The sequence below is a fragment of the Manacus candei genome, unplaced genomic scaffold (genome assembly GCF_025592945.1).
Source record: "Manacus candei isolate 608988 ecotype Guabito, Panama unplaced genomic scaffold, ASM2559294v1 h1tg000005l, whole genome shotgun sequence".
Lineage (NCBI taxonomy): Eukaryota > Metazoa > Chordata > Aves > Passeriformes > Pipridae > Manacus > Manacus candei.
In genome coordinates, this window is record NW_026138053.1 from 16,417,829 (window position 1) to 16,432,936 (window position 15,108).

General features: G+C 40.5%; 1 protein-coding gene and 1 long non-coding RNA gene across 2 annotated transcripts in view; one reads left to right on the plus strand and one right to left on the minus strand.

Moving 5' to 3' along the window:
- The window catches only part of CDC14A (cell division cycle 14A), a 56,130-nt gene extending 43,583 nt beyond the window's left edge, over positions 1-12,547 (minus strand). The window contains 3 exon segments of the mRNA XM_051800335.1: positions 942-1,017; positions 11,556-11,646; positions 12,126-12,547. Of these exon segments, the coding sequence (XP_051656295.1) occupies positions 942-1,017; positions 11,556-11,646; positions 12,126-12,231 (273 nt within the window). The 5' untranslated portion in view covers positions 12,232-12,547.
- A 534-nt stretch (positions 12,548-13,081) lies between these two features.
- On the plus strand, positions 13,082-15,086 carry LOC127477063 (uncharacterized). Its single transcript, XR_007906834.1, has 3 exons — positions 13,082-13,164; positions 13,648-13,786; positions 13,933-15,086. It is a non-coding gene; the product is annotated as an uncharacterized LOC127477063 (long non-coding RNA).
- Positions 15,087-15,108: the final 22 nt, after the last annotated feature.

Here is a 15,108-nt window from a genome sequence, read left to right on the forward strand (position 1 = left end):
CTGGCACTGGAAAATGGGATGATAACATAGTTATAAGTTCTCTTTAGTGAAATGACAAATCCAATGTTTTCCCAATATGAACACACGCTAACAAAATTAGAAATAGTAGAGTTTAACTTTTTCTCTTTATAAGTAATTTTTTAGAGTTAAGAAGCAATGTACATTTTCACTAGAAGTGCTTTTTTTGCAAAAAGTTTATAGCAACTCCATAAATCCCTGAATTTGGAGAACCTCCCCTTAAGAACATGTGCAATTCAGCATGTCCCTGAAAGTAGCAGATAGCATGAATCAATTTGCCTAAGTGCATTGTGCAGCAAATGTTTGTGCAGCAAACATTAGCCGCAAAACATAATGCCATTTTTGATAAAGGGACCCTCTGAACAGTAGTCCAAGTTATCACTTCTGTAGTCCCATTTTCCCCTTCTGTCAGTAACAGCTCTAATATTCTCTATTATAAAGATTTAAAACCTGTTATATTTAGTGGATGGTCTCCTCACTACTTGCCCAGAAGTTACAGTAATTAGTACTTAGAAATTAGAATATGTTTCATTTCTTGAAATTGATAGATTTCCTATACATGCTGCAAATCACTTCTGCACAGGTATTTGGAGAACAGGTTAAGCCCACAGCTACATGTTCAGTGTACTTGTCTGGCTGGGATGGAGCATAACCAGTGGTTTTTATTACTATTGTCTTTAAAGTGTAAGGTTATGAAAAAAGGTGAACACAGCCTTCAGTGCCTCATCTCATAAGGAATAATGAAGGTATATTAATTGTTTTCACACTTTAGAGAGAAAACAACTCGGAACAAAGAACATCCTTCAAGTTTAGCAGTCACCATCTAGATAATGAGCACCTAATCACCACTCTCAAACTGTATAATTTTATTTCAATTTCAAAACACAAAAAAAATAGGAACATTGTTTTTAAACACAGCTTACCTTTAGTTTCTTATTTAGTTTACAGCAGTATCTGTATAACATTGCCAAATTTAAAGGTCCAAAATCTCCATAGAAACTGGGGAAAAAAAACAAAAACCAGTGTTATTTATACAAAAGAGCTAGGCAAATTTCAATGTCCATGTTGTTGATAATTAAAGTTGCAAATTAGTAACTTTTGCAGGATACAGAGTAGCCAATATACACGGAACAACAGATAAGTCCTTCATTGGTTCATTTAAGAGGACAACAGTAACAATTAATTTGAACTCATTTGTAGCTTCAGTTTAAGATATTCCAGTAACTACCTTTCCCATTATATACACACACTAACTACAGAATTTTTTCCTTCATCCCATGATATGCAGTCTGGTTTTGACCAAAACTACAGAGTAAAGAATATCAAGACATGATCTACATTTAAGCCATGTTGACATCCTAGATAAAGATTCCACAACTGCTTAAGATGAAAATATATCATTACACAGTATTAAGAATAAGCTACATAGAATTTCTTATGGATAATAAAATTTATTGAATTATGTCCAGTCTTGATCTGTCTGAAAATTAAGCATATTTCTTCATATCCCATCCTTCACTATTCCAGAGATTATATATTACATATACACTTTACGTTGAATTATTTTTCCCTTTGTCCCACAATCCTCATCTCTAGACTGTTCTTCCAATCTATTATTTATTTCATGTTGTCAATACCAATTCCTCAATGTTCTTGTTTCTCTCCTAGATTTCTAAACAATCTCTTCTAGAGCTTTCTCCCTCTCCATTCATTGTGCAAAACTGCTCAAAATTTAAGCTTCCCCCAATAATTTTCCTTTTGTGTATAGAAATCTGTCTTGATGATCTTTTTAGTGCTTATAACTTGGTTAATATCCTCTTCCCCACATTCTCTCAAATAAGAAAGCCAAGAGCAGTGCAAAAAAGAGACAACTGTATTAGTCTGATCACTATCTAGGACAAGTAGCCTGCCTGCCACACCAATGCTATTTCAGTATCATCTACTTTACAATATCAAGTAACAATGTAAGTGTTGGTTAAGAGTCAGTTCAGCCCTTCAGAACAAAATATTAAGATGTAATTACAGAAGCTAACTAGCTGGATGACAGAGCAAGTTATCCAACTACTAGGACTTTATTTCCAGGTTGTACAGAAGTAACCAACTCAAGAGGAAAATCCAGTGGCAGTAAAGCAGGGCTTAACTTCAGAACTCCATCTCAGCTAAGTCTCCAGATACGGTCAACAGTTATAGGTATTTTTAAAATAAAACCCTCCATATGGCTTTTCAGAGGTGAAATAAAAAAGTTCTAGGGACAAGTATGAGTTATGACAAAGAAATTAAAACTGGAGCTCTAACAACACTGTAGCTTCTCGAAAAGCCATACAGAAGGCTTACTAACATCTCTCCCCATACTGCTGCACTAACACCTTCTTCAAATAAAAAAAAAAAAAACCCACCCTGTCTTGCTCCATTAACTTTAGAGTATTCTTTCACTTAAATATATGATGGAAGAGTAGAATTTAGGATTTAAAGATTATTTTTGAAAAATACTTTTTAAAGTATTGTGAAACAACATGGAATGTGATAGTTACTATAAAACAGAATACTTTTTTAAAAACCATTGTGAGCAAAGTAGTTGAAAGATTTAATGGAATACACAGTTTACCTAAAGAACTGAAGAACTCTATAAGCCATGCTTTAGGATAAGTTTTTATTTTATTACTATTCATTTGCTAGAAGTACATCAATATGAAGTCATATATCCACTTCTACTTTTCCACATGATTAAATTCAAACAGAAGTATAGGAAAAGTACACAAAAATTAATTTACAAATTTATTCACAACAGACAAGTTACTATTTTGATGGCAGAAGGATAAAATACATTTGAGTCTATCCATGAAGCAAAATGAAGCTATTAAGCTTCTCAGCCATCGAGTGAAAGATGTCACAATCTTTGACTGACTATTTCTCCATCACCTATTCCCATTAAGTATGGTGTGCTTCTCTTAACACAGTGGAGGCCAGGGGCAGAAGTATCTGTGTTTAAGTCTCTGGTCCTGTCACCATTTGTCTGTGCTGCAGAAAAAAAATATTTCTCAGAAGCCAAACACAATCATAAAGGAAAGGTACTTTTAGTCAGTGCTGCACCAGCACTACTGCTACACAAAACCACTGGCAATTCCCAAGTTATTTACATAACACCATATTGGCAGTATAAACCAGCCACTGGCTTCACTTACAAAACATTGGGGTTTACATGTGAGGCAGAAAGGTTATGTTACATGCATAATTTTAACTTTCTCCACTTAATACCTCTAAAGTGCAATAAGTTGGATTATCCTTTTTTTTAGTGGGGCTAAGTGAAACAAGTGCTTTACAAACCTCCAAATCAAAGAGTTCTCTGAAAGATAATACAAGGCTCTGTACTGAAGTCAATGAACTCTGATCTACAAAATCTTCCTTCAATTTACATCCTTAGACCTAAACACAATTTCTGACATGTTTAAGAAGAAGGGTTTAATCTTATGCACCCTCATTACTTTTTCTATAAAAGCCCATTTATATACTTGAATTAGAGACACTTGATCCTGACTCACCCAGAGGATTTTCATCTTAAGAACAGAATTTTGACATACAGTTAAATGTAAGCAGAAGATGGGAAACGGGAGGTATAGGGAATGGGGAAGAAATGACACACCAAGTCACCATCTGAGTAAAGAATTTTATTGGGCAAAAGTTGAAGATAAATGTAAGAAAAAGTCAAATCCTATTATATGATAGTCATTGGTAACAATCCACTCATTATTTTACTTCCACCTCTTTTACATCTAGGTATTTTAACAATGCATTGAAATACAATAAGAAATCGGGATGTCTCTGAAGCTTAAGCCAGTTAAGAGAGAATCACTTACAATGGAGGTGGGAACCACACATGAGGAATAGATGGCAGGTATGGTATTAATTAACATTTAATTATATTTTGTTTTAATCAAGTACCTAGATGATAGCTGAAATTATTCTTCCCCCTCAACCCATGGAGGCTTTCTATCCTTAGGCTTCTCAAACTAAGTAGCAAAACCCCAGAATATACTAGATGAATATTTAAGTAGTCTACTTCAAAAATACTATCATGATGCTACCTGGAAGCAGTAACTTAAGTTTCTGGTATCTGTATTCCCCTTAGAACAGACTCCTAGAACCACTTCTTCCTATAATTTATTACAACATAAGATCTGAGGCATTTGCTATACTGTATCATAGGAAGGGTCATCCACCTCGAAGGGCCAGCCCATAATGGGTCCATTGGTCTACTCTGTCATGCAAGCAGCTACTGTAAATTCTTCCAGGGAATTCAACAGAATGCAGCCTCAACTCTTGAGATAGCAACATAAGTCGTTTCCAACTGCAGTTCCATGGGAGGCCACGTGAAGGTGCCACGAGTCAGTTCAAGCCTAAACCGGCACCTCTTCTGAATGCAAAAGTCACTTTTCACTAAGCATTTGAATACCTGACCCTAGAGTTTCAGAAAAATGATAAACAGATTTCCTATCTTGAACTATTGGATGGTGCCTGTTTATAGTCAATGAAGGAATAATATAGCCTGGCACACATTTAATTGATTTGATAACCTCCACAGAATTACAGATTATGCTAAATTGGAAGGGACCTATCAGGATCATCAAGTCCAAGAATCACAGTACATGCCTGACAGTATTGTCCAAACACTTCCAGAACACAGACAGGTTTGGTGCTGTGACCACTTCCCTGGGTGAAAAACCTTCTCCTGATCCAACCTAAACCTCCCCCAACTCAGCTATTTCCTCAAAAGTCCTGTGACTCATCATGAGAGTGAAGAGATCAGTACCTGCCCTTCCACTTTCCCTCATGAGGATATTGAAGGTGGCAATGCGGTCTCCCCTCAGTCTCCATTTATCCAGGCTGAACAGACCAAGTGCCCTCAGCCACTCCTCATAAAGCTTCCTCTCCAGACCCTTCACCATCTTTGCAGCTCTCCTTTGAATGCTCTCTAGTAGCTTTTTTTATATAGTGGTGCCCCAAACTGCACACAATATTCAAGGTGAGGCCGCCCCAGTGCAGAGTAGAGCAGGACAATCCCCTCCCTCGACCAGCTGGCCATGCTTTGCCTGATGCCCCCCCGGACAGGGTTGGCCCTTGTGGCTGCCAGGGCACCGCTGACTCATATTCAACTTGCCATGAACCAGGACCCTCAGGTCCTTTTCCGCAGTGCTGCTCTCCAGCCTCTGGTTTCCCAGTGTATACACACAACCAGGGTTGCCCCATCTCAGGTGCAGAATTCGGCACTTACCCTTGTTAAACTCCATATGGTTGGTGACTGCCCATGTCTCTAATTTGTCAAGGTCCATATTAACATCAGTCAATTGATCAGGCCAAGATATCAAGTTATCTTCCAAAGATAAAATGCATTGCTAATGCCTTACTCCAGATGCCTGATACTTCTTCCCTACAGATGAAAACACCAGAGCAGTAGTTTTCTATTGCCATTCACTTCCCATCAGGGCCTGATGTTACTTGTATACCACCTTACTCAGCCACTGATTTAGTAACTTGAAAATAGAGCCACCATTTCACAACTGCATTCATTTTCTGGAGTATGTATCCCAGAAAAGGAGTACAACTACTCCCCAAAGTACAAAGTTTGCCTTCTTGAAGACTAGCAATCATATAAAGTAATTTACCTGCCAAAACAGGAGCCCCCCAAGCTTGAAATTACTCAATCCAAAAGATAAAAGCCAAGAACTTTGTAAAATAACATATATACAGCTTCTTAACTGCAAAGCTTCACTAATTTTTCAGCATTTTACAATTAAAATTTACAATTTTACAGTTAAAATTAAGCAATGAGACTGAATTACAATAAGAGAAAAATTCTCCACTTGTTTCTCCTTCCTTTTTTTCCTAGGCTGGAACATTCAGATTACTGCACTCCAAGGGCCCTACTGCATCTGCTCTGAGTCTGGCCATCAAGCAGTACAAGAATCAGGTACTGCAGAAGTGGCCAACTGGCCATTACAGGTACTTGCTTCAAATCATAAGCTGAACACATCTTACACAACAAAGTTCCTGGATGAGCATCAAAAGGATTGGTCCACCCATTCATTACAACCTAACTGCTACTCAGGAAATCTTACCTATTCAGTCTTCTTTCTCCTGCTTCCTAGAGTGTGTTTCTCCTCCCTACTTCTCAAGCACATGAAAATAGGTGTGATACTCAGTGGCACTGTTTCCCTGCTCTAGCCCAGTGATTCCAGTAACACGTGAATTCCTGGGAGCTTTCTTATTTGGGCCGAGACAAAATCCCTAATACTTAATACTACTTAGGGATCGCATGCTTCTGAATAGACAAAGGATGATACAGCAAATATAACCCTGGAAAAATCACCTCACTGCTTGCAACTGGAGGTAGGAATAAAGTAGAGGCTCTGTATTATTCAAAAAAAACCCTACGTATTAACTCAATTTCTTCTTGGAACTTCCAAATCCTCCTCAAGATCCAGATTCTTCAAAATCCAACAAGAATTCATTGATTTAAGTTGTAGGTAATTAAACAGCTATTCCAAATACATTCTTTTTAATGCAATGCTCCTTGACATCAAAAATAAATTATGAAGAGGTTCTTCACAAAAAGCTTCCCTCTGGATGAATCTTCAGGTCCTGCTAGAAGCCTAGTCTCTTCGGAAAGAAAGTCATTGTAACAGAGGTCAAGATCCTCAAATGGTCTTTTCTGTACCAAGCTACACTCCTGCCCAATATAAAACTGGGACCTAGAAAACAGTTCTGGTTTATCCTGGTACCCTTTTACTGGGGGGGGGGGGAAGAAGAGAGGAAAAAATGCTCAATACTACTGGCAAATGCTTTTATCTTTTACCTATGAAAAAGCAAAGACCAATGTGGTATGCAGAGACCAATGCGTAGGTATAAAATTTATGAAACTGCTGGACTGAAAAGCATACCACAGGTGTTAAGGGATAGCACTTTACAAGTATCAAATGTGAAATTATGTCAGAAGTTTGTGCCTGAAGGAAAATTGACACTCTCAGTTAGATCTTCTGATTTAATTTCTGAAGTGAAATTAAAATTTCTCATTTTAAGAAAACGAAATAAAGCTGGAGCATTACTCTTAATACCCACCTGTAAGAATTCAACATACAGAAGTTTTTCTCCTCTGTATTTACATTCACATTGATAGAAGTTAGAAGTTGGGAAATTTCCTTTTTTTTTTTTTTTTTACTTTGGACTTCAGCTTACTAGGTTGTCTTGGTCATCCAACTGTCAAGGTCAAGTCTTCAAAAGTTACTGGAGTGAACAAGGAAGCCCCTGTTCTCTGTGAAGCAACAGCTCTGATTGTTGGAACAAGTTTAACTTAAAGTTTTCTGTTTCCTTTCAAATGATATAAACCACAGAACGATGGAGAAGTTCAGGTTTCTTATGCAAGTACTGTTACTGAAGAACAGAAAGAAGCATTTAGCCAAAGCAAAATCAGGCAAGCTAACCCTTACTCTTCTCACAGGAAACTGCTTCTTTGCATATACACATGCAGTGGAGGAAACAGTACTAACTGAATTTTGTTGTAGCTAAGCATCTGAAAGTCTTATTCTATTGCTGCATAACCAAAGTAGCTAACGTGAAGATTGCTGTGAAATGGGCAAGTAACATGCCATAGCTTGAAAGAAAGCTTTAGTGTAAAGCATAGGATACACAGAGACTATCATATTAACTCCTTTTACAGCCTAGATGATGTCAGAGATTAGATGTGCAAAGGCTGTTTATACAAGAGATCCAAAGTGAGAGCAAATGACTGAATAAAACCGTTATGATTTATGAAGGTTGCCATTACAATTTACCAGTAGAGATTCCTTTTTCACATTATTTAGATTTTAATTTTGTTTGAGAAAGCTACTCAACAATAAAAAAGGACATTAAAAGTTGCTTTGATAAAACTGTAAGAAAGCCAAGTTAACCAGTCAAGTGTAGTATTCTCAATCCAGATCTGTTTACTGAAAGGTGAAACATGAAAGACGCTATTCTTAGAGAATAAAAAGCTTCTTACTTAATTGAGGTTTTGCCAAGGCAAGGCTTGTCTATTTGCCAAATGACAGTCTTCATCAAGCTGGATTATTTCTCATTAACTCCATTTTTCTGAAGTAATAGTTACCTGCACTACATTACCCTGAAAGATTGTGCTCCATTATAATCAGTAGCTCAGACTTTCTCAGGAGGAAAGTCAGAGAGTTTCAGAAAACCTCTGACAAAATCTTACAGAAAGAGAACCATTAAAAAGATTTCAGAATTGTATAATTTCATTCAGTTTCTTGTTCTCTTAACTGAGGCATTTACATATCATTTCCCTAGCATAATAGGTTCAAGGTTAAATTGCAGCACATTTAACTAGTGACAGTTGTAGTGAGTTCCTAGTCAGGAAGCATTTCAGATGGGCTTAAATGCTTTTAAGAACACCCTTATTATCTCTTTAAACTGTGCATGTTTAAATAAGACAGTGTTATGAATTCACTAGAACAGCTGAAAACTTCTAGTGAAAACTGAAGGCTAAAGTGCTCAAGATTACATAACCACACTTTGTGTACAATTTAGTAATAAACCACGTGACAGGCTGCAATAGCAAGTCAGCATTTACCAGACCAAAACTTCCGAAACCATTAGATCTAGCACTACGGCTGCTCTGTTTAATAAATGGGGTATACTACTAAGGTACAAAATTACTTCCTTATGTCTCTTCAAGAGTGGGAGAAAAAGGAAGCGAGGCAGTTAAGTTTTTAAGTACTGCATGATCCAATAACAGGCCCTCTGTAATCAGACAACTCCAAACCTACATATTCATGAGGTTTTCAGATCAGATACTGCTTCAGTGAAGCAAACTGACATCTCTGTAAAGTCAGCTAAATAAAATTCTGTAACAAGCTAACAGAATAAGGCCCAAAGAAAAGCAGTTTATTTCTAAGCTCAATGAAGTATCTTCGTCACTACTGTGATGCATCTAAACAAAGTTAAGCCAATAAGCAGTTGTATTAACATAATTAATTACATACCTCACAAGTGCTGAGGATTGCATACCTGAGTAGACATGTCCTATCCTCCTCCCAAGAACACTGAACAGTTCATTTGATAAAAAGCAGAACTGGCCATGAAATTCTGATCACAACAAGCCAGGTAGGCCATCTTGAATAAAGACTCTGGAAACCACTGTTCTGAGCTATAGCACTTCAACTCACATCCAAGTATTTATTTTGCTATCAGGTAACAAATACTTCAAACCACTTTCTCAGAAAGAAGGCTGCATTTTTGATAAAGCGAGCAGGAGATCTGATCTGGTGTATTAAAGTTATATTCCACTACTACTTACAGACGAGCCCTGACACGAAGCTCCCCACTTTGTGTGCAGCCTGTGAAACACAACAGACTGATGTCAAGCTTGCTGATGAGCACAAGGGAAGCTACAGCAAAATTAGTATTTCCCCAAGAACCGAGTCTTGCGTTCTAGTCCTCAATTTGCCTCTAGCTGTCCAAATTCAGAAAGATATTAAAGAGATACATAAAACTGTAACCCTAATGACACCTGCTTTTGCTTCCCTGAGACCATATAAACTTCTTTAAATATGAGGGAGAAGAGAGAGAGGGGGGGAATCAAATGAGGCATGGGTTTACTACTAAATGTTGCATACACTGATAGTGATAGGTGCAGCAATACAAATATCAGGGGAAAGTTTAGCAATGTTATGCCAAAGAGTTAGGTTATTATAGAAAATTCATTCATACCACCCGGTAACTGTCAATTTCTACCTCATATCACATTTTAGTATTTTGAGAGCACAAAAGCGAGAGTACTATTATGGTATCAAATATAGGATACCTTTAAAACAGGCAAAGTAGGGTAGGAACTGTCAATTCAGAAAATACACCATGAATTACATGTCCAAAATCTTTAGATGTGCTCTAGAAAAAGGAAACTGCTTCCTTCCATTATCTGGTAATTATATGTGATATCAGGTTACACCTGATATGTACTTAACAGATAACTGGGTTCAGGAGTATACCCATGGAATTTCTGTTACACGTTAAAGAAAATTACTTTCCCCCTCCCCTTCAAATTTCTCTGTACTTTTTTCTTTTTTTTAAATATGACATTGTCCTCACACAAAATATCCCAGCAACAGTCCTTGGTTAGCACAGTCCTCTGTAACTAACAGTAAAGAAGTGTTCCCCCTTCTTACCCATAAGATCAAATGCCACATAAGATTCCTTCACCCTTCCTAGAAGCATATTAAGAATTAAAACCAAAACACCTCACATCAAGAATAACACAGAAGTCAAGAAGAACAAGCTTTTTTCATTAAAGAAAGTGGAACATTTTCACATAAGGCAAATTGCTCAGGACCTTCCCCAATTGAATTCTGCTTTCAATATTAGGTCAACCTTGCCTTGGGGTACTCCCAAGGTGCCTTCCAATCTAAATTCCTTAATGATCATTACAGAACTTACTCCCAACCCAAGCAGCTGATTATAAAAGTCAACTTTCGGCACAAATCATTGGGAGCTTCAGTAGAAGATGCACAGCTTAAGATGAGAAAGACTCAAAAACATGTAGAAAACACACTCTAAAACTACAAGCTGGGCATAGAAAGTAAGCTAAAAACCAAGGAGGACTGGTTTACACCTTCACAGGAACAGTGCTGAAGTCACTATAGAAGTAAAGGAAGAATGGCTGATGCTCACAAATTCTTCAGCCCAGATGGAAAGTTTTACAAAAAATAGGAGCACACTTTTTGTTTCACTTCTGTTACAGCAACGCCTTTGTCAAGTAGCTAGATAAACCATCACACATGAAACAGTTGAGTTGGGAACAAAGTGCAGAGCATCTACTTTTTAACCACAGCATAGAGTGGTTACTTTATTTTTAAGTGTATTTTATGTCCTTTAATAGTATTCACAACTATAATCAATTTTACTTTTTACCTTCTATGTGTAGTCAGTGTTTTTCAAACACATGAAGCTTTTACTTCACAGAAAATACTTTTTCAGCTGTTCTAAAGCTACAAAAGCCATCAGGAAGTGCTATCACAAAACCTTCTTATAAAACAAGTTGCAGATGCTCTTTAAAAGCACATTTAAACATTGCATTCTTAAAATTCTATATTAAAGGTGATCACTTCATAACTCTATAAAGGGAAACACAGGAAACAAACTATTGTTTCATCTATTCATGCCAAACAAGAGTCTTCTATTTAAGTCACCATTTAATAAAATGTAATTAGAGATCTTCTCCATGTTTTAAACAAATCTTACAAGGCTCAGATAGCCTTCTCCTAGTTCAACTACAATTTAAGCCTTGCAGCTGTTTTTGTGGGTCTTTTTTATAGCAGTAATCTTGTTAAACTAGTTTCAGCTAATATATAAATATATTCCGGATAACTTTATACTCATGTTCTGTGCAAGTCACTAAATGGGGCAAAAATATTCTACACAGTATCACAGTGTGCTGGGAAGACCCTCAGGTGATCACTTTGAATATGCAAAACGTAACAGATCACAACACTTACTTTTCATAGACCAGTTCCTCATCCGTACAAAAGTAGTGGGTATTTACGGTACTTTTCGGTTTATTTCGTAAAGTAGCGAAGTACAACCGATCTGAAAGACAGATTAGGGCAGAGCGTCGGTCGGTGCGGGCAATGCCCCGCCGGCTGCCCGGGGCACGCCTGTCACCCCGCGGCCCGGGGCGGAAGAGGCTCCGCCGCTCCTTTTTCTGCTGCGTGAGCGGCGGCGGGAGCGCCCGGACCGCTCCGCCCGCGGGCCCTGCCCTGCAGGGCCCCCCCGGGCACCTTCGGGAGCGGCCCCGCGGGCGGGGGAGGCTCTGACCCCGGGCACAGCCGCACACAGCAACAGGTGCCGGCCCCGCGCCCTCCCCGCCGGGGGAGCGGGGGCAGGACCCGCCGAGGTGTGCCCGCGGCAACCGGGGGCGGGCAGCCCGCCGAGCCCGCCAGGAAAAGGGGCCGAGCACGCAGCAAAGCCGGGGTAGGGAGGCGGGAAAAGCCAGCGGGGTTCCTCTCTGAGGGAAGCCTCGGGACCCCCGCGGGCAGGGGACGGGGCGGCTCCCGCCCCGCTCTCACCTTTCACGAACTCCGAGGCTCCCCCCAGCACTTCGGAGGCAGCCGCCGGCGGCTCCATCTTAAACAGGGCGCGGAGCAGCGAGGCGCGGGGCGGCTCCGAGCTCATGGCGCTCTCGGGCAGCGCCGGCGGGGCCGGGGCGCGCTCGCTGGGACCCGACCCGCTGCCCGGAGGGGCCGCCCGCCGGGGCCCACGGTGCTGCGAGCGCGGCGGCCGCAGCCCGCATAGGAGCGGGAGCGGAGCCGAGAACGAGCCCCGGGACACGGCGGGCGAGCGCCCACAAGGACTCCAGCTCCACCCCGCCCCCAGCCGGGAGACGCCCCCGGATAAAGCGGCAGCGGGCGGTTACCAAGCGACCGGCGGCGCTCTGGCAACCGCGTTACGGAGCCTTTGTCTCGCCCGGCCCAGGGCTGACGCTGAGAGTGACCGGCCCCCCCGCGCTCGCCCCCCGGCCCGGCAGCGCCCCTGCTCCGCCAGGCAGCGCCTCTGCGCCCGGCGCGGCCCCGCCTCCGCCCCGCCTGCCCTGCCGCCCACCGCCCGGGCAGCGCCGCCGCGCCCCGCTGAGCTGCTCGCTGCCTTTCCCCGCCCGGGGGCGGCCCGTGGCACAGGGCCCCGCGGGGACAGGGCGGGTGCCGAGGTGCAGCTCGGCGGGGAGCGGCGCCTCAGCAGCTCGGGCGGGCTCCGGGCGGGGGCGGGCGGGCGGCCGAAGCGGCTCTGGGGGAGCCGAGCACGGGGAACCGCGCAGCTCTCGCTGCCCTACCTGGGGCACCACTCACCGTGACAGACAGGCCCGCTCGCCAATCAAGGCCCGCCGTTCTGCGCCTCCAGCCAATGAGCGAGCGCTGCCCGGGGAAGCGCCCCGCCCACGGCCGCCCGCGGGCCGGGGTTTGTGCTGCTCCTGAGGCGGGGGCCGGGCCGGGCGGGGCAGAGCCCGGGGCAGCGGGGCTCGGGAAGGCGCTTGCGGATGGAAAGAGCTTTCCTAAAGCGCTGGCTCGAGCTGTGGGCGCGTTCTTCTGCCACGCTCCTCTTTAGAAAGAATTGGTAAGTGCCGAACAAGGCAGACAGTCCGTCTCATATTTACAACGAAAGCAAAAAGTTGCAAAGAAGAGAGAACTCGAGGAGGAAAAAAAAAAAGAGAAAAAGAGTTATTCTTCGCCCAAACACCCCCGCCCGCCCCTTGAAACACCTTAAAAAGATGTTGTAATACAAAGCCATATGCAGCCCTGAGGTTAACATTATTATCACCATCTTTCCCAAACACTATAAATAACCTACTGTAACTACCAGTTCAGATAATTAATCCCAGCGTGTCTGCAAATGAGACTAAACATGCGTGTGCAACACTTCTCCGTTTTTATTCTAGTGTCATAAGCACTGGATAATCTTTAAAGCTTTACAAATAAGGTGAAGTACTACACAAAACACTTCTCTAGTGCAACTTGTTGTGTAGTTGCTTATTTATTTTTTGTCTTGGTTCTAATAATTTATACCTGTGCTCTTACATTGCTTTATTTTTTTTTAAAGTTCCAGAGCTAATATTCCTAAATATGAATTTGTTTGGACCTGATCCTGTGAACCTAATCAGAAATACCATTCTCAGTACTGTTCCGTACAAGATGCTTACATGAATGAGACTATAGCTGTAACAGCACATTAAATAAAGGTTGTTGGTGGAAGGTATTTACTTTTCATGGAAATCAATGGGTTTATTTTTCCTTATATAGGAAAGTCCTTTCTATACAACTTAATTAAATTTTTTTTTTTTTTTTTTTTTTTTTTTTTTTTTTTTTTTTTTTTTTTTACTTACAGGTAATTGTCTAAGGGGTACCATAGCCTTACCTGTAAGAAAAGAGGTAGTAAGGTATTATCTCCAGAACCATACTTTTTATAACACCCTTTTTGACTCAAACTTTCACTACAGTTCCAGGTAACATTTCTAAGTCTATGCTGCACTTAAGGGGAGTTTGAATGAGCATACTCAAAATAGTCTTAAGAATACTTTCTTTGGCAACAGAAGCAAAGATTGAGCAGTGGAACCATCTGCTATCTGGAATCCAGAATCCTTAGAAACTGTTTGTGTTGAAGCCTATTATTTGTAAACTCATCTAGCTGGACACTCAATCAAGGAACTGAAGAAACAGAAGCCCTGCTGTCAAATGTTTGCATACTGCTTATACACCTTTTGCAAAATTACAAATACTATTTTCATTGCATAGAAGTTCTCATTTGTGGCAATTAGCAACAGCCTTTGTAAGCATCGGAAATATTTAAACTGATCTTTCTTTTCTTCCCTGTAAAAATATGTACAGAATAACCAAGTTTTTTCAATTTCAGTATTGTATCTTGTAGTTTTTACTATGATAATTTAACTAATTCTTCCTTGTAAAATCCTAGCTTTAAGAATGTTTTCAACCAGTACAACTTTTTATAATCAATTCTAATTACTCGTTTTAACATATGATATCAAATATCAAGGCTACAGTGACATCTTGTGGCATTTTTTGGTAAAGAAGCCATTTTCTTGTAGTCCTGTTACAGTATTTGAACACTAATATCCTGACTTTTTCAACTAGGATTTATCTTTCAGGTATTTTAAAACTTTATGTTGCATAAGCACTAATTTCTACAGAACATGCAGAGGTGGTGATGAATCTGTTTAGACTCCAAAATATTAACAAATGACATCTAAGTAATATCTTAGAAGAAATAATCACATGCATATTATTATGTTTTTCACTAAAGAATCCCAAAGCACTTTTATAATCACCAAAGGATAAAAATCAGCCTTTAAAAAATAAGCAAACAAAACCCTTTTGGTTCCCAAACAAAATGAATTATGACTGGAGCTGAAGTCTTACCTTTGAATTTTCTTTCCTATCTAAGACTAACTGCTTAAGGCTGTGTCTTTTTGATGTCTTTTCTTCCCTCACAAGTGGGCCTTACCTAAATTAAATGAGTGTATGTGGCAACAAGTACACGTTTTTT